At 40.9% G+C, this 19,593-nt stretch overlaps 3 protein-coding genes across 3 annotated transcripts; 1 reads left to right on the top strand and 2 right to left on the bottom strand.

The window, feature by feature from the left end:
* Positions 1 to 407: 407 nt before the first annotated feature.
* Positions 408 to 9,564, top strand: LOC137096554 (uncharacterized). Its single transcript, XM_067466224.1, has 11 exons — positions 408 to 689; positions 814 to 882; positions 985 to 1,094; positions 4,461 to 4,615; positions 4,721 to 4,816; positions 5,044 to 5,097; positions 5,189 to 5,776; positions 7,004 to 7,108; positions 7,433 to 7,622; positions 8,472 to 8,569; positions 9,398 to 9,564. The coding sequence occupies exons 1-11, from the start codon at positions 483 to 485 to the stop codon at positions 9,562 to 9,564; spliced, it is 1,839 nt and encodes a 612-aa protein (XP_067322325.1). The 5' UTR covers positions 408 to 482.
* Positions 9,565 to 11,978: 2,414 nt separating this feature from the next.
* Positions 11,979 to 13,289, bottom strand: LOC137096555 (uncharacterized protein F54H12.2-like). Its single transcript, XM_067466226.1, has one exon. It carries the CDS (start codon positions 13,287 to 13,289, stop codon positions 11,979 to 11,981), a length of 1,311 nt encoding a protein of 436 aa, XP_067322327.1.
* A 2,364-nt stretch (positions 13,290 to 15,653) lies between these two features.
* LOC137096619 (uncharacterized) lies at positions 15,654 to 16,565 on the bottom strand. Its single transcript, XM_067466303.1, has 2 exons — positions 15,926 to 16,565; positions 15,654 to 15,802 (listed from the first exon to the last, which is right to left on the bottom strand). The coding sequence occupies exons 1-2, from the start codon at positions 16,535 to 16,537 to the stop codon at positions 15,716 to 15,718; spliced, it is 699 nt and encodes a 232-aa protein (XP_067322404.1). The 5' UTR covers positions 16,538 to 16,565; the 3' UTR covers positions 15,654 to 15,715.
* Positions 16,566 to 19,593: the final 3,028 nt, after the last annotated feature.

Raw genomic sequence — 19,593 nt, forward strand, 5'->3', positions numbered from 1 at the left:
GTACATAAGATTATGGTGATAATTTTCAACATAACCTTAGTAGTAAAAGGTGGCACCTCTCGTCAAACTCAAATTTGACAGGTACCACGCCCACTTTTGGGGAAGGCCCCTCCCACGCCCCGCCCACTCAATGCCCGGAAGTCCCGCCTGCCCTAAACAGGAAATGGATGCCTGAGAGTCCCTCCCACGGGCTGAAACCCCACCCCAGTGTCCACCCCACCCCCGCCCTAACCCATTGTGTGGAACATAGCATGGATAGACCTATCCCCAATGAATGGCATGTGGAAATGAACAGCCTGAGCCCCTAGCGGCCCCTTTCTAAGATGCCATCACGTGTTGCGTTGTAACCAATAGGGAATGGTTTAGGTTCATAAGGTGACCATGTGATAGTGGGGCCCAATAGGCGTTGTTTTTAGGGGTTAAATAACCATAGTAGAGTTTTAGGGAGCCTGCTCTGACTATTTTGCAGAACAACACATAATATGGAATCGCCCGCTGGCCCTTCAACTATGGACTTGCCTGATTCAACAGTGGATGATGATCTATGTAGGAAAAGGTACATCAGCTCATCTGAGGATGATGAGGAAGAAGGGGAAGAAGCTAAAAGATCTCGGGAGGAAGAACGTGTAGTTCATGAATCTGTGAACAGTCTGTTGGATATGCTTTCAACACCAGCATACGTTGAGCAGGTAATACTTATAAGCTATTACTATGATCCACCTTAGGTTGAAAAGGGATGGTGGGGATGTTTCAAAAGGATGAAGTTGTATAACCTGTAAATTACTAACACTCTGATCTTTTAAAACATTTTAGGGGGCTGCTGAAAATCCGCCTATCTCTGCTCTCTGGAAGCTCTGCTGTGTTGCACCAGGCCAGCTACATGTAAGTTTGAAAAGGGAACGTGGGTGTTTGTGTGTGTGTGTGTGTGTGTGTTGGGATAATGATCATTGTATGTGTTTTAACATGATTATTTTGTTTTTATAGGAGACCCCTGAAATGGCAGCTATTCAGCGCCCTGGACACGAGGTCGTGTCAAGCATCCTTGGGTTGGAAAGGGATATTCAACCAACAGATGAAATCCAGAAACCAGACATGTACGCATTTTCAAAAGGAGTCATTTATTCTATTTTAGAATATTGTTTGGATTCTGAATTATATGAATTTTGTGAAGGCTGTGTGACGTCACAGCCAAATCAACTTGCTCATGACTGTGTGTCATGGAATATAACATTCTTTAATAAGAAGCTAAGAGATATATGTGACAATGTTTGCTTTAAAAGTCTGCTCCATATGTATATATTATTTAGTTATTCCCAAAAATGTCTTTCTCTGACTAATGAAACAGTGGATTATATCCTGAATTTGGTAATATCGTTAAGGAGTAATGATTCTCCACATGATTTTTTATATTCAGAATTGAAAAGATGTAATGAGAACTTGATTAAAAAGATGAAACGCATTTTGCAAAAAAGAAAATACACGGATTTTGTGAAATCACCTGAGGGTATTATTGTCCGTTTTAAAAAGGATGTGGAATAAAATGATTTAAAACAGTATGCCATTTATGCCTTTTATCCTCATTTAACATTTATGAAATAATTTGAAAGAAAATCACATTGAAAATCAGGCCTTCTATCTGCTAAAATACATCAGAATGCCACATTCCTTTACTAAGGGGGGGGGCATGGTAAATACACTGTGCAGGAGCTAACTATCACCCCATCTGCTAAAACAGAGCTCCAGTGGCCTGGTTTCTAAGGCCTGTTTTCTTCAATGGCCTGCTATCTATCACCCCATCTGCTAAAACAGAGCTCCAGTGGCCTGGTTTCTAAGGCCTGTTTTCTTCAAAGGCCTACTATCTATCACCCCATCTGCTCATGCTCAGCTAAAAACAGTCTCCTCCACAAACAGAATACCATTTAACATTTATGAAATAATTTGAAAGAAAATCACATTGAAAATCAGGCCTTCTATCTGCTAAAATACAACAGAATGCCACATTCCTTTACTAAGGGGGGGGGGTGCATGGCAAAATACACTGTGCAGGAGCTAACTATCACCCCATCTGCTAAAACAGAGCTCCAGTGGGGCTGGTTTCTAAGGTCTGTTTCCTTCAAAGGCCTGCTATCTATCATCCCATCTGCTAAAACAGAGCTCCAGTGGCCTGGTTTCTTCAATGGCCTGTTTTCTTCAAAGGGGGTGCTATCTATGAACCAACTGCTATACTAGGCCTTCAAAGGATGTCTCAAACTTTTACCATTAATCCACATGCTAGATGTTATCTTGTAAATCACATGTTATCTAATAAAACACATATAGCATCTAACTGTAATATTACTACACCTCAAAAGGGTTGTGTTTAGGGCACCAACCAATGAACTTTCTCAGTTTCAAAATGGGGAGAGCTAGCCCCCCAAAAGAAAAGTGCCCGCCCACAGGCTAAAATGTATAAAAAGCTTCTTAAAATTCAATTCTCTCCTTCCATTTTCTGACGCACCTCTACACGTTTGATTGGTGAGTGCTACCAGCCCTTCCTTCTCTCTACCTCTCTCTCTCTCTCTCTCTACCACTCTCTCTCTCTCTCTCTCTCTCTCTCTCTCTCACTCTCTCACTCACACACTCTCTTTCTGGGGTCTAGAAAAGCCATGAAAATAATACCATGTGTATCTGATCAGCGGATTAGCAAATCACTGTGAAAGTAACTAGCAGCTAACGTGTCGTTATCTCTTAACAATGAGAAAAAGCCTTGAATATGCATTGTGCAGGGGATAGTAATTGAGTATTCTAACTTTTCAACCATGCAAAGGGTTAGCAAGGGGAAGGAGGAGAGGTTGGCTTAGAGCAGCTTTTATAACTGCACCCCTTTTCATTTGTTTTAAATGTTTTATATAAATAATACAAAATATCAGCAATATTATGTGTATATACAACATATTGATTATTAACTGACATAATATATTATCAATACATATTACTATGCTGCCAAATATATATATATATATATATATATATATATATATATATAACATTATTAGTATTATATTATTAGCGTTGAACAATATTAACATATTTTACGTTCTTGTACTAAGACATGTTGTCACAATATTCAAGCAAAGCATTATATTAACACTGTTGTTCAATATTAAATGTATATACAATATATTAGATGGAATCTCCTTTCTTGTAGTTTGAAGCCCCTTGCTCCATTGCGTCCTAGTCTCCAGGGAAGCAGAAAACAAGCTTGCTCGCTCCTCCCTGTGGCTTCCTCTCACATATTTATACATAGCGATCAAATAGCCTTCTCTTCTTCTTCTGCTTAAACATGCTGTAACTCTCACACACTCTCTTTCTGGGGTCTAGAAAAGCCATGAAAATAATACCATGTGTATCTGATCAGCGGATTAGCAAATCACTGTGAAAGTAACTAGCTGCTAACGTGTCGTTATCTCTTAACAATGAGAAAAAGCCTTGAATATGCATTGTGCAGGGGATAGTAATTGAGTATTCTAACTTTTCAACCATGCAAAGGTTAGCAAGGGGAAGGAGGAGGGGTTGGCTTAGAGCAGCTTTTATAACTGCACCCCTTTTCATTTGTTTTAAATGTTTTATATAAATAATACAAAATATCAGCAATATTATGTGTATATACAACATATTGATTATTAACTGACATAATATATTATCAATACATATTACTATGCTGCCAAATATATATATATATATATATATATATATATATATATATATAACATTATTAGTATTATATTATTAGCGTTGAACAATATTAACATATTTTACGTTCTTGTACTAAGACATGTTGTCACAATATTCAAGCAAAGCATTATATTAACACTGTTGTTCAATATTAAATGTATATACAATATATTAGATGGAATCTCCTTTCTTGTAGTTTGAAGCCCCTTGCTCCATTGCGTCCTAGTCTCCAGGGAAGCAGAAAACAAGCTTGCTCGCTCCTCCCTGTGGCTTCCTCTCACATATTTATACATAGCGATCAAATAGCCTTCTCTTCTTCTTCTGCTTAAACATGCTGTAACTCTCACACACTCTCTTTCTGGGGCCTAGAAAAGCCATGAAAATAATACCATGTGTATCTGATCAGCGGATTAGCAAATCACTGTGAAAGTAACTAGCTGCTAACGTGTCGTTATCTCTTAACAACGAGAAAAAGCCTTGAATATGCATTGTGCAGGGGATAGTAATTGAGTATTCTAACTTTTCAACCATGCAAAGGTTAGCAAGGGGAAGGAGGAGAGGTTGGCTTAGAGCAGCTTTTATAACTGCACCCCTTTTCTTTTCATTATTATATGTGTGTCTTTTTCAATTGTTTATTAATATTATATAATAATAATGAGACCTAGGCCTTCGTTCTATTTTAATGCGGTTTTAACTATGCACAACCTGTTTTAACCATCATCTTCTCCCCTTCTTGCCCAACCTAGATACAATACATCAATTCCTCTAGAAATGAGACATGTATACACTGCCGCTATTATCCACCCTTCACCATACGATGATTCAAATATGGCTCTACATGATGTTTTAGCGGATAGTGAAATTATAACTGCTGAAGAGCCAGATCCACAACTGATAGGAGGTTTGTTCTTATACCCTGAAATAATATATAATATTAATAATAATAATAAAATGAATGCACAATGAGTGTGTCTGTGTGTTTTCTGAAATACATGTCTATTTTCAGAAGGTGGAGTATTTTCTGATTTCGTTGATGACGCCTCTGCCGCCGCTGCAGCTGCTGCTGTCCAAAAGGCTGATACCAATGATTCTATAAATACAGGTAATGCTAACCCACGGCTTATAAACGGACCATTGTGTATCAAAAACACAACATAAAATACTATTTAAAATACTAAATAAATTTTAATCAAAGCAATAACAGTCTCAACCCTATGAAATAATGAACTTACAGAAATCAATAGAACAACCCTATAAATAAATAAAATAACCATTCATAAGGAAGTTTTTAGGACAAGCTAACCATGTGGTTGTAATTGTATTTTCTAGATATTCATTCTGACAACCCTGTCACATCCATTCCGTCAACTTCAAAAAATCAAGGTAATGAGGTGTTTGTCTCTCCTACAGAATGTCTTGCTACACATATGAGAAATAGTTATTCATGTATTGATATTTTATTTGTTACTTTTAGGAAAAGGGATGAAACGTGGCAGACCAGAAACTCAGAAAGCAACTAAACCCCGCAAAAAGCAAAAAGACGACGCTGGCGTTAAAGATGCCCAAGGCCAAACCCCCCAAAAAAGAAAATTTACTACATTGAATGAATGTTATGATGAACTTAATAGATTGACAGCGGAAGTGGTCCACAATCATAAACGGATTATGGCTTGTAAGGAGAGAAATGCTCAAATAATGGACCGTGATTTACAAAAAATTTATTCGGCAATTAAAGCACTAGAAAAATATCGGATGCTTACAAAGTCAGCTTACTATCAGAGGGGTGGGGGTATGAACAGTAGGGGGAAAAGAAAGCAAAAGAAGCCCTGTCCTGGAGATCTGTACTGGAAAAGAAGACGTAAATTGATAAAAAAGGCGAGACAAACTCTTGCCAGATCCAAAAGTAAGAAAAAACATAAAAGAGCATGCCCCTTAATGAGGTCAGACGCGGCTTCTCCTTCCAGTACAGACACACATTCTCCAGAGCACCATCACTTAGGAGCTGCATCTAATGTTGGTGATCAAATCCAGCAGGAAGCCCACAATGCTGTTGAGGTTAATGGTTCACACCCAGTGTTTGCTGAATGCATGCGCTCATGGCGGCATCCAATTCCTGATTTCAGCACATGGCGATTCGTTGAGGTATACCGTTTCAGAAATTTAGAAATGATTAGGTCATACGCAGAGATTGTAACGGCATTATACATGGCGATACAGGGCATATTAGACCGGATGGGCTCTAGAATCGAACCTGATGATTTTGTTCAGGTGAGACTAGAAGCCTCAGGATTACGAAATCCACTCTTTTCTTTTAAAAGAAGCAGGGAACTATTTAATGCTGATGAGTTCCTATCAAACCTTAGCCGCCTCTTACAAAGCAGTATGGAAATATGTGCGCACGGAGATTTTGAGTTCGTGGTTACTATAACAAAACCACTACGGGGGGGAGCACATCGAAAACTGGGGTCAATCCCTGCGAGTGAAATAATAGCCCGAAAAAGACAATATTTGATAGATTTGAATTATTCAGGAAGCAATCTATGCTTTGGTGGAGCTTTATTCGGGGTTATGAGTTTACAGAAGCCCACAGATTCCGAAATGTTGACAGCTGGTCAAAAACTGCATATGGAGCTTGGTTGGTCTGATAAAAAAAAGGTAACCCTTAAGGACATTTCTACAGTCGAACAGCATTTAAGAGTCAACATCGATGTAGCCTATTACTCAAAAAAGTCAGGATGGTGTGTTTTTAAAACAGAAGGACCCATTTATCCCAAAGCCTATACATTACTATTACACGAAGAACATTTCTACGGGGTCCTGAATGTAAAAGCTCTTTTTGGTATGCGTAACTACTGTCAATTTTGTCGCAAACTCTACAATCATGACAGACACAGCTGTCTGTTTTATTGTAGAATGTGTATGAGAAAGGACTGCTCTAACGTAGTTGATGAGCAGGTTCGTTGTCTGAGATGTAAATTTCATTGTAGGTCAAACGCTTGCTTAAAATTACATCAACAACTGTTCTTAGAGAAGAAAGTCAAATGTCCAGCGAGGAGGTATTGTACAAAGTGTTGTCATTATCAGGATGCAGATCATGATGATGAAAGATGCAAGGGTAGACAGTGCATGGTTTGTTGGGGGTACATTGTTGAAGATGAAGACCACGTGTGTTACATGCAAACACTTAATCGGCCAAAGCTTTCTGTGAAATACTTGTTTTATGACTTTGAATCACAACAAGAATCGGGGGTTCATAAGCCAGTGTATTGTTTTATAAAAGCTTTTCCAGGGGAAACAGTGGAGTGTTTTAAACCAGATTACGTGGAAGAGGATAGCGGGTCTGAGGATAGTGATGATGAAATAGTGGGGGGTGTGGCCCCGTGGAAGTTTGCAGGTAAAACATGGGAATTTAGGGGTGAAAACTGTGTTGAACAGTTTATTAAGACGTTTACAAAAGATGGCGCCTTCAAAGATTCAACATTCATAGCCCACAATTCAAAGGGATATGACTGTTACTTTATACTCAATCAGTTAGTGAAGGAGAAACTGGATGTTAAAATTATAGCACAAGGTGGTAAGTTAATCTGTGTTACAATTGTAGCGTTAGGCATAAAATTCATTGACTCACTCAGTCACCTTCCCATGGCACTCTCTAAATTACCAAAAGCTTTAGGGTTCGATGAGGTGAAAGGCTATTTTCCACATTATTTCAACACAGCTGAGAATTGGAATTATGTTGGGCCTTTGCCGCTGCCCAAATACTATGGTGTAGAATACATGATGCCTGCTGAAAAGACAGCCTTTACCAAGTGGTATGAAGAGAACCGCTCAAAAACCTTCGATATGCAAAAAGAGTTAGCATACTACTGTCAGAAGGATGTAGAGATTTTGGTGAAGGCCTGTACCAAGTACAGACACGAAATAGTTCAACTCACAACGGCGATCAGGAAAGTTCTCGTAGGCAAGAAAAAAGAAAAAGTCATAAAATACAGAGCGGCTATAGATCCGTTACAATATCCGACCATTGCAGGTGTAGCTCTAGCAATGTACAGGTTCAAATTTCTTAGGAAGGATACTATAGCTATCCCAAGTTGTAATGATTATCATAATCAGTACAAGCGATTCTCATCGGCGTCTATACAGTGGCTCTCTTTTGTTAGTCATAAGGAAAAGGTTGAAATACGCCATGCTCTGAATGGCGGGGAGGTTAAAGTTGGCGATTATTTTCTAGACGGTTATGCAGTTGTGGGTGAAAGGGAAATTGCCTATGAATTTCTGGGTTGTTTTTTTCATGGATGTGTCCAATGTTATTCTCCAGAGGAGGTCAATACCCTGGTGGGGAAAAGTTATGAGTTTCTTTTTAATGCGACACAGAAAAGGAATGCAGACCTCCAACGCTTAGGGTTCGAAGTGTGCGCCATTTGGGAGCATGAGTGGAGACATATGGTAAAAACAGATTTGGAAGTCCAGGCTTATCTTGCAAACGCCAAATTTCCAGATCCGCTAAAACCTCGCGATGCGCTTTTTGGCGGTCGCACAAATGCTGTATGTCTCTATTATAAACCTAAAGATGGGGAAGCTGTGAAATATTATGACTTTACCAGTCTGTATCCCTATGTCAACAAAACAAAAGAGTATCCCTTGGGGCATCCTAAAATCATCTACAAGGATTTTAAGCCCCTTTCAAATTATTTCGGACTGGTAAAAGCCAAGGTTTTTCCCCCTAGAAATCTCTATTTCCCAGTTTTGCCTTCCAGAATCTCTGGAAAACTCATGTTCGTCCTGTGCTCAAGCTGTGCAGAAACCCAACATCAGGAGCCTTGCGACCACACAGATGAGGAGAGAGCGTTATCAGGTACATGGTGTACAGTTGAGTTGAACGTAGCTATAGCAAAGGGTTATAGAGTTGTCGAGATTTTTGAGGTCTGGCATTTTGAGCATCGTTCTGCAGATCTGTTTTCGGAGTATATAAAATTGCATCTTCGTCAAAAGCAGGAGGCTTCTGGTTACCCTCAATGGTGTGTAAGTAAGCAAGATAAATCTAAGTATATAAGGGATTATCGTGCACGGGAGGGCGTGCGTTTACGTAGAAAGGAAATTGCGGTGAATCCTGCAAAGCGTCAAATTGCCAAATTGTTTTTAAATTCCTTGTGGGGAAAGTTTGGGCAGAGAACAAATTTAGCAGTCACAGAAGTGCTGAGAGATCCGGAGGATTTCTTTCAAATTCTATTTTCTGATGCCTATAAGGTGTCCATGTGTGAGTTTCTGGATGAAGAGGCTGTCTGTCTCTCGTGGAAATATTCCGACGACCGTGTGACAACCTCTGGGAGAAAAAATGAATTCATAGCATGTTTTACCACGGCATATGCAAGGCTTGAACTCTACAATTTGTTAGATAGGTTAGGCAGACGTGTTTTGTATCATGACACAGACAGTGTCATTTTTGTAAGTAAGGAAGGTGAATGGGAACCACCTCTAGGGGATTATTTAGGGGACCTCACAAGTGAAATTCCGCCAGATCAGACTATTACAGAGTTTGTCAGCATTGGTCCGAAATCCTATGGCTATAAATTGTCTGATGGTACAGCTTGTATGAAGGTAAAGGGGATCACCCTGAATAGCGCGAACTGTGAGAAAATTAATTTTACTAGTCTTAAAGACCTGGCATTTGATTACGTCTCAGACAAGAAAGATGGACAGCCTCGTGAAATTGTGATACATCAGCCAGGTATTGTTCGAAATAAGCGCCAGTGGACGCTTCACACGAAAACTCTCAAAAAAACTCAGAAGGTTGTATTTGATAAAAGAGTGATTAAGGAAGGGTTTACAACGCTCCCTTATGGATACTGAATTGGAGACACGTTGGCAGCACCCCTTCTCTGCAATTCTCGCTGGTCCTAGCGGATGTGGCAAAACGTATTTTATAAAAAATATGTTGGATCATGCTGAAAATGTGTTCTCTGTACTACCGCAAAATATTGTGTGGTTTTACAATTGTTGGCAGCCCCTGTACAATGAACTCCAGTGTAAATACGTCTTTATTCAGTTTGTGCAGGGATTACCTGAAAAATTTGATGATGATGAATTGTTACCAACCAATAAAGTCAATTTTATCATTATCGATGATTTGATGCAGTCTGCTTGCAATAGCATTGGTTTGGAAATGTGTTTTACACAGTATGTCCACCATCGGAATATAAGTGTTTTCCTCATCACACAAAATATTTTTTGCAAAGGTAAAAGCAACAGAACCATCAGCCTTAATGCAAAATATATGGTGCTATTTAAAAACCCAAGGGATAAACTACAGATAGCAACCCTGGCCCGTCAGATGTACCCGGGAAACACACGTTTTTTCATGGAATCTTTTTCTGATGCAACAAGCAAACCTCACGGTTATTTAGTGGTAGATTTGCATGGTACTACACCAGAAGCGTACAGATTAAGAACCGGAATCTTTCCGCCAGATTGGCCTGTGGTATATTTGATGAAGAAAAAACCACAGAATCACAAACGGTCTTTGTTTTAAACAACATAGGACCAACAGCCATCTGCTCCTCCACCGGCGCATCATGTCCACCCGTGTAAAGAGAAACCTGGAACTATTAAAACTGCTTATTAAGGTACCCCCACGTCAGAGAAAAGCCATATTGTGCACGGGCTCCAACGATTTAATTGCTACTCTCTCAGAAATAGCCCTCAATACTTTAAAAGGAAACATCCCTCTGGCGCCGCATCAGCTACGAACGTTGAGAAAAAGACGCCGGCTTATTAGAATTCTGGGAAACAGCAAAGTGTCTCTTCAGAAAAAGAAGGCTCTTGTGAAACAGTCTGGAGGGTTTTTGGGCCCACTGCTAAGTTTTGCGGTTCCCCTGTTAACCGGACTTTTAACAAACCAGTGATGGAACACGCTGAAAAAATGTATTTGGTCCCCAGCCGTCAGCTGGATCAATTAAGAACCCCACTTCCAAAGGATGAAAACATACGAACTACAGCTATCTCATCCTTAGATAGAGAAATGCAGGGGATTCTACACCGGACTGATTTATCCGAACATGAAAAAGCACGACTCTACAATACCTTACTTCAAAAATATTTAACCCATGTAAAACAGAGGGATGCTGAGAAACAAAATTTAAACCTGTTTCTACCTGAACCAACTGCTGAAGAAACAACAGACCCCTTTGCTGACAACGTGTTTCGTGAAGTGGTAGACAGCCTGCCTGTTAGATACAAGAGTCACGCAAGATTAATACTCAACAAATTAACCCTAAACAGGAATATTTCTACATGGGATGATAAAGGATCCTTCGTGTATAAAGGAGAAGTCATTCCTGGATCTAACATCTTGGACTTAGTCAAAGCTGCAACTCAAGCTAATGCGGTTTCTGTTACACGTCTCCCTAAAGGGTGGGATGTTTTTATGAAAGCCTTGGCTGAAATAAACACCCCGTCTTCCGTGATAGGTAATACGTCCAATCGCCAACTCCTGGATTATTTAAAAAACCCAACAGCTTCACCCCCAACTCAAAGACGCAAATCTTCTAGGGAGCATCGGCAAGCTAGCTCTCCTACCTGGATTAGCTTATAATAATTTTATTTTCACCAAATAAAATACTTCTTTTCTTAAATTTGGATTTATTGTCATTGCCTGTTCTTTTAAAAAGAGAAAATAGTGACACAGATCATATTCCAAAAGCACCCTCTAGGAGGGTCTGTTTATTAAAAGACGTTTATGAAATGCACTACAGGACATACAATGTTGCATCGTTTGAAACATATCTGAGGAACGGGTCCTTGTGTTCATTTTCTTCACAAAACGCATAACCATTTTGTCATTTTTATCCAAATCGTCGGAATATAACGCGCTAATATTTTTAAAGGATACCCCCATACATCTTTGATGAATGAAAAAAATGCAGTGATGTCCACAAACAACCGAGTCTGAGGCCTGTACAGGTTTGCAATGAAACACAGTTTTGCCAGCATTTCTTCTTAAAAAGTTCACAATGGCTTTGGGAAACAAAGCATAGTCAGGAGTGTGACCATATGAGTCAAAAAATTCGGCTGTCCTTTCATTCGGTAGGTAAACAGCTAACCAGTGTTCTCCTGGAAGGTTATGGGGGTGAGTATTGATAATCAGCGCCACTGGTCTTTGCTGGATGTGCTTTCTTGGAAGCTTGTCACAGGGTAACACCCCATAGAAAGCGTTCTGAGTATAGGGGTTTGAGCTTAGTAGTCGAGTTAACTGCAGGCTATCCATTTCACATATAATCAAACAAGACGTTTCTCCTGTGATTTATTTCTATCACGTTGTCAAAAACGCCGTAAACCACCATATTGACGGTTGTTGGCAGAGGCTTGGCGAAACGCAGCTCTGCCCTCAGGTTTCCAGTTTTAATCAGCGAGTAATGGTCTGCACATTCTTGATCCGGAGTCAGGTCAAATGCAAAGAGTGTGTAGCCTTTTGCATACTCCTCACGGTTAATTAAAAGTGCGCTGTCTCTCATGTGTTTGCCAGCGGTCTGGACTAAACTCATATATTCTCTCACACAATTATCCTCTTCAAAATTGGGTTGAAATGGTTTCATAGGATACTGCTCACCATCCAAGTAGAGTGCTGCAAAATTGATGTCATAATGCTTAAAGTTGAAAGGGTTTTTAGTGTATGACCCGCTGAAAGCATCGTTATCGACGAGTGCTAGCACCACCTGTTTAGGAAGTTGTCCCAAAAACAGGTTCTCTTGATTGGAGACACGGCTCCCTACCGGTATGCTGAATACTTTCATGCTTACACGGTCCACTGGGTATTTGGCATTAGATGTCAGGAGGGCTTCAGCGTGTCCTAGGCGAACGCCTGGTGTTAATTTCACTTTTTTGACAAAGAGGGAGGCTGATAAAATCTGTAATTTGTAATGCCTGTTTGCATCGTTGCTCATTAAGCAGAAGGCATCTTTATTGCGGGTGAGTTTAATTTTCACATCAACACCGTTCAGCAGCAGTTTTTCTTGGAAAAACAAGTCAGCATGGAGATGTCCCATCAAGTCTATTTTTTTACTACCAGCTCCCAGGAATGCTCTTTTGCTAAAACCTTTATTTGCCCCATCCAGAGCCGTAATCTCGTGTTCCCCTGCATTGTCTTTATAAAAAGCCCCGGCCGTAAATTGCGTGGCTAGTGTGTCTTCGCAATAGTTCAGCACGGATTCAATGTATGCTCTGTAAGGATAGCAGTTGTTACTTTGGCTGATGAGTCGGTCCCCTAAAGTCACATCTAACTGGCTGAAAATGGAGGCTATCGGGTAATTCACGAGACCTACCGCAGCCCCGTTAGCCAGGTTTGATCCGTCTTCATTCACCACTTTGCACGTCAGATATAAAAGCGTGTTGTTGAGATCCATATAGTCTTCGCCATTTCCGGCAATAAAAAAGTCCAAGGGTGAGGATTCTGTGAGAGCGGTTAATGGTGGAACTTCAATATAAAGGCTTCTCTCAATACTAGTTTGTGTAGGCCCAATGTGAAACAAATCAAGTTCGGATTTGGTGCACTCTTCAGAACAACCGTGAATAAAAGCCATGCTGCCGTTTTAGAATATATCGTTCGTAGACTGTATCCTCCTCCTCTTTCTACCTCCTCGACGCTTCTGGGGTTTCTTTCTACGTTGCACTTTCCTTTTAATGGGTTGAGGAGGGCCTTTCAATCTCAGTTGCGATGCTTTTCTTTTTAACCCTCTTCTCCTTCTAATATACATAAGCCCCGATCCCTCTTGAGGGTTTGCAGGTCTTGTTCTGTTTAGAACAGCCTGGGTGATATGACCGACCATGTCGTTGGCTATATTACGCGCGGCTGTTTTAGCGTGGGGTTTAATGATGTCAAAGCCTCTTCTCAAAAGCGGTACAGCTTTTCGGAAAAGGCTTCTGAAAATCCCGCCTAGGCCCGAGCCATACATTTGTGGAATACCATGATACCCCGGTAGACCGTTTCCAGCTTGTGCCCTGTAATAGTTTTTATAAAGACCCGGGTCCCCATAGGATTTCAAGATGACCATTTTAAAAATCCTAGGTCCTCCTGGGGCGGAAGTGAAGCTTCACGATCACCTTTCCAAAACGAAATGGTACATTTTTGTTCTGGTCTGACTTTATCTCGACAGTGAGAGTGTCTATGTGGTGTTTGCTCACGGGGATGTAGTGGGGTTTATCGTAACAGATGTTGATACGATCGTTATTCTTCCCTTGCACCGGCACACATCGCAGCAGAGGAACGTAGAAATCCCCAACGAGCTGGTGCTCCACTATATCGGTGTAAACATATAAGGTGTTGAAACCTCCTGTGATGTCTGCTGAGAAAGCTGACTCATTGGCCGGAATGTTGGGGGGCAGCCCTAATATATACTGTAATTCCTTATCAGCTACTATCTTATACTTATTCTCGGGTTTAAGTAGGACCCTTCTGCTCACTGGTTCATATTTAAGAACCGCATTCAGTGGGTTCCATCGTGCTGTAATGCGTTCGTTCATATATCTCAACAGCTCTGGGATGTTAGAATAATACCCGTTCTCCAGAAAGAAGACCCACTTCTTTTCTTCTTGTACAATAGTAAAAGTTGGGTGGGTCGTCAGATTATCCCAGGTGTGAGGATACTGTATTTCAACTAGTCCTACTTCCCAGGCCCCCGAGAGCTCTAGAGGTTTTGCTAATGATATAGTGAAGCTTGAAATGGAGTTCCCGGGAAAGGCTATAGCACTCGCATTGCTAGGTAATGTGACGTAAAAACCACCATCCCCCATTTCTTTCCTTAGGAATAAAAAGCTCTCAGCTAGGCAAGTTCTGTTACTTCGGAAGCCTGAACCCAACTGTTGAACTTGCTAGGCCATCCTAACCATTTCACTAAGTATTGCTTTCTCGCCCCTTGGCCTTTTGTGGATAGAATTTTTTCAATCCTGTAGATGCAGTCTTTGTCTGTATTAATCTTTTGCAGTTCTTCAGCATAAAAGCTGCCTATGACATCTTCACCCCCATAATCTTTCAAAAGAAACACCGGCTTGTCTGTTTTTTGAAGAACCTGGTCCACAATGAATATCTCTGTGGTAAAGTTCTGTTCATACCCCTTAGCAAATTTACCCTTGCTTTTGGAAATCCTCACGTGGTCTCCTTTTCTGATTTGGTTTGCTTTTACCTCTATTCTTTTCACAGGGGGCCCGTAAACTCTCCTCCACACTGTTAAGGCGTTGGAGTCGTTAACATCTACGGGTCTCGCTTTGATAGTGCGGTGAAAACTGTGGTTATAACTTTTGAGTAACAAAGGCAGAACATCGATGTAGGTAAAAGTGTTATGAGCTGTGAAATATCTCCACATTTTTGTTTTTAAAGTTCTGTTAAATCGCTCCACAACTCCAGCTTTAACCTCGTTGTTGGTGACAAAGTGTTGGACCCCATGATGTTTCATAAGCGTGGATACTGACTTGTTTAGAAACTCTCGCCCCCGGTCTGTCTGTAATTTTTCAGGTTTTCGACCATCTTGTGTAAAGATTGCATTAAGCCCCCCTGCCACCTCTCTAGCTGACTTATCCTTCAGAGGTACCCCCCATGCGTATTTAGACAGGATGTCTATCACTGTTAAAATGTATTTGTAACCACGGTTATACTTTGAAAGTCGCTGCATATCCACTAAATCTGCCTGCCATTGAGAATCCACATGAGAAACAATAGTCTTGTTTCTTCTAAAATGGATCCTCGCTGGCCTGTGTAACGTGTAACTGTCTTGTTTGGATAACCATTGAGTAACATCCCGCTTCCTCACACTTTTGCATTGTTTTCTGGCTTCTTGAAAAAGCGGACAAACACCTCCGAGGCTTCCTACCTTCCCCGGCGAATAATATATTTTCTTTAGGATTTCTGCGTATTCTGACATGGCTCTTAATGCATGAAATGAACACAAGGGTACAGATCAAACTCATTTTATTGAGAAAACACACATAGCATCTCTATTCTGCAGGATTTGTTTTAAAGACAGGACATGATGGAAACTTCCATGGTCTGCGAGTCCCCGATCTGTAGATTCCGCACATCACCCGAAAGGTGGATACTTCCCTATGGAAATCAAACAAATAGCATTGAGTCTACAACACACAATTTCATCACTCTCTTTCACAACACCATACCCCACCCTACCCCACCCCCACACATACACAGTATGAACATTCTAACACTTACCTTAGAACTCTCAAAACCGTCAGAAGTGTTTTCATCAACAGCCGTGTTTTCCTTTTCCTCTGCCGCATACTTCAACAGATCAGATAGGAGTGACCTCCGAATGCTTCTGTCTGGGTTTGGTTCTTCACACATACTCTCGCTATCCTTATAGTCTGCTTTACAGTCCATTCCTTCATCCATCTTTTCAGCCTCAGCCTCCGCCCGGCGTTTTTCCTCCATTTTGGCATGCCATCTTCTCAAATCCTCAGGGTCTGTATCAGGCACTATCTCTTCGTCCTGGTAGCCGAGGTTATTAGTCAGACTTCCATACCCTTCATCATCAACATCCACATCAGCGTCGCCACATCGCATTCTCGGCATTTCAGGGTAAAGCTTTTTCAAATCGACACGGTCTGTACCCCGACCATAAAAATCAGGCTCAACATCTGTGAATTTATTTTCCACAGCATAAAGACCCGGTAATAAGTTGAGCCTTGTCGGTGGTTTTGCACTCGAGGATTCTCTCCGCTTTTTAGGACTGTTCACAGGTGTTCCCGGTATGGAAAATCCTGTTGCCCCCTCCGTGATTGGATAAGACCAGTACCTGTACTCGCTTTCAGCTATTCTCTTCATAGTTGATTGCTTCTTTCTAGGCGCATCTGGTGCTGAAAGGCTCACGGAGGTTGAAGGGCCAGCGGGTGATTCCATATTATGTGTTGTTCTGCAAAATAGTCAGAGCAGGCTCCCTAAAACTCCACTATGGTTATTTAACCCCTAAAAACAACGCCTATTGGGCCCCACTATCACATGGTCATCTTGAGGGCCTAAACCATTCCCTATTGGTTACAACGCAACACGTGATGGCATCTTAGAAAGGGGCCGCTAGGGGCTCAGGCTGTTCATTTCCACATGCCATTCGTTGGGGATAGGTCTATCCATGCTATGTTCCACACAAATGGGTTGGGCGGGGTGGGGCGGACACTGGGGTGGGGTTTCAGCCCGTGGGAGGGACTCTCAGGCATCCATTTCCTGTTTAGGGCAGGCGGGACTTCCGGGCATTGAGTGGGAGGGGTGTGGGAGGGGCCTTCCCCCAAAGTGGGCGTGGTACCTGTCAAATTTGAGTTTGACGAGAGGTGCCACCTTTTACTACTAACCTTTCATATGACATTTGTGGTTCTCCACATCTACACCGACCACTTAGGTTGGTGTAGGGCTGAATAAGCCTCATGGCAGCCAAATGCTACACTTTAATGTGACCTTTCCCTACAATATGTTGGGAGATAGTCTGAATTCAGGCTCAGAATGTGACTATCCCCTGACTGGCCAAAGCAATTCCTACTGCTCAAGCAGCCTAGGAACATAGAATGCCAGTCACCATCTCTTCCTGGCCTTCAATGTTGCAGCAGTCTCCAGAAACAACACAGGTCCTACAGGTCCACCATCACCTACAGTGACATTGGTCAAGGATGCAACATTCTGGAAATGGAAAGAGAAGAGGAGAGGGAATTTTTTCTCTCTCCCTCATACCTAACTCTTGGCCAGAGTCACTGTAGAAAATGTCAGACAGGTAGAACTCATCATGGGAGACTGTATTGAAGATCTTCCTGAAATCAAGTTATGCTACATCCACAGCATCCCCGACCAAGCTTGTAACTCTATCAAAAAAGAGATGAGATTAGATTAATCTGGCATGACTTGCTTTTGAGAAATCCATGTTAACTTTTAGTAATCACTGCATTTCTTTCTAAGTGATTGCAGACTGCCTTCTTAATGATCTGCTCTAGAATCTTTCCTGGTATTGATGTCAGGATGACTGGATAGTAATTGTTTGGATTCTCGTTGTCCAGGCTAATATTACACAAATTTTCTATGCAATGATCCTTCGTCCCCTCAGGGAGATGGTTGTGCCCTGAATCCCCTTGGAGAGATAGGTGCAGGTTATAAAGTTTTATATTACTATTATTTTTAATAATATTTACACAAGATAGGTTTGGTGGTTGAAATTAAACTACAGGCTAGAAAACCTTAATATGTCATTCCTCAACACACTTTAATGCTACATTCTTTATGATTATGGGTAAATATAAAAACTATTCTGTGGGGTTCAACCTGAAAATGATTGTTTGCTGAACAGTATGGAAACAGAACTGTGGAAAGACAATTTTCAGCAATACCGGAGCATTTAAAAAAATATTTTACATAATGTTCACATCCAATTTGGGGTGGGGGGTGGCATAAAATCAGTGATGATTCTGCTGTGAAATACAATATTTGAAAAATGGTTGGATATCATGTTCTAAGGGTTGTAAAAAATTGATGACAAGAAGAATCCTGGAGTGTCAAAAAACTTCACATTTCCGTGCCCATCCACACTACACAATTAAGGTAAAGGTAAAAGTTTTCCCTTGACATTAAGTCCAGTCGTGTCCAACTCTGGGGGTTGGTGCTCATCTCCATTTCTAAGCCAAAGAGCCAGCGTTGTCCATGGACACCTCCAAGGTTAGGTGGCCAGCATGACTGCATGGAGTGCTGTTACCTTCCCGCCAGAGCAGTATCTATTGATCTACTCACATTTGCATGTTTTTGAACTTCTAGGTTGGCAGAAGCTGGGGCTAACAGAGAGAGCTCATGCCGCTCCCTGGATTCAAACCTGCGTCCTTTCAGTAAGCAAGTTCAGCAGCTCAGCAGTTTAACCCAAGGCACCACTGGGGCCTCCTACACCATTATATTGTTATTATTCTACTTTCTCACCTATGGAATCCAGGGGTTTGTAGTTTAACAAAACACTGGAGTTCTCTAGCTGAAAACTCGAAATGACTCTCCTTGAACCACAAATACCAGGATTCCCTACAACTGGACCAAAGCAGTAAACTGAAACCATAGAAACATAACTGAAAGGGCTCTGGGATTTATTCTATACAAAATTCAGAAAATAGCATTTTTGCACATTATTTTGCATATTATTTTCTCCTCAGAAAAGACTGCTTCCTACATAGAAGATACTGATTTTTGTGCAAAAGAACCACGGGCAAATTTTGTACAGAATAAATCTGTAAAAAGTCATCAAAACTACATGATTTTCAAATACTTTCCAGCAAGAGGAGGGAATGTGCTAAAATTACTCCATGCTCCTTTCAAGAAGAGAATTAGTAAAGAGTCATACCACTACTATCAGATCCAGCAGTGGGTATGTGTTGTCCCTAGATCTTGGGAAACTGACCTCCTCAGCATAGATTAATGTACTATGGTGTGCTGTTATGTCATATATTTATTATAACTAAGCATTAGCTGGTTAAAGGGTTTTTAAAAATTAGTCTGAATTACATTTTAGCTCCCCCAGAAGAATGGTTATTATGTTCTCATTTCAAGTGTGTTTATATTTTGTAAACACATAAGAGAAAATTTGGGAACAATCATTTTTAAAATATATTTTGGAAGACTGTATGTGTGGAACAACTAAATTAGTCAAAGGAAACCCTTTAAGGTCATCATAGCTTGGGAACTGAGGCCACATAACAACAACAAAAACAACAATGAAGTCAACAAGAGTAGGTTCCTTGCTGCTTGATTCATTTGGCATTTCTTGAAAAATCAGAAAAAAAATTGGCTACTTAAGCAAACAGATGCTTTCCATCCTATGAATTCTGGTTAGGAGCAAATCTTAGTTGGTGTTAAACATATTCATTGTT

Source organism: Anolis sagrei, chromosome 3 (assembly GCF_037176765.1).
Source record: "Anolis sagrei isolate rAnoSag1 chromosome 3, rAnoSag1.mat, whole genome shotgun sequence".
NCBI classification, from domain to species: domain Eukaryota; kingdom Metazoa; phylum Chordata; class Lepidosauria; order Squamata; family Dactyloidae; genus Anolis; species Anolis sagrei.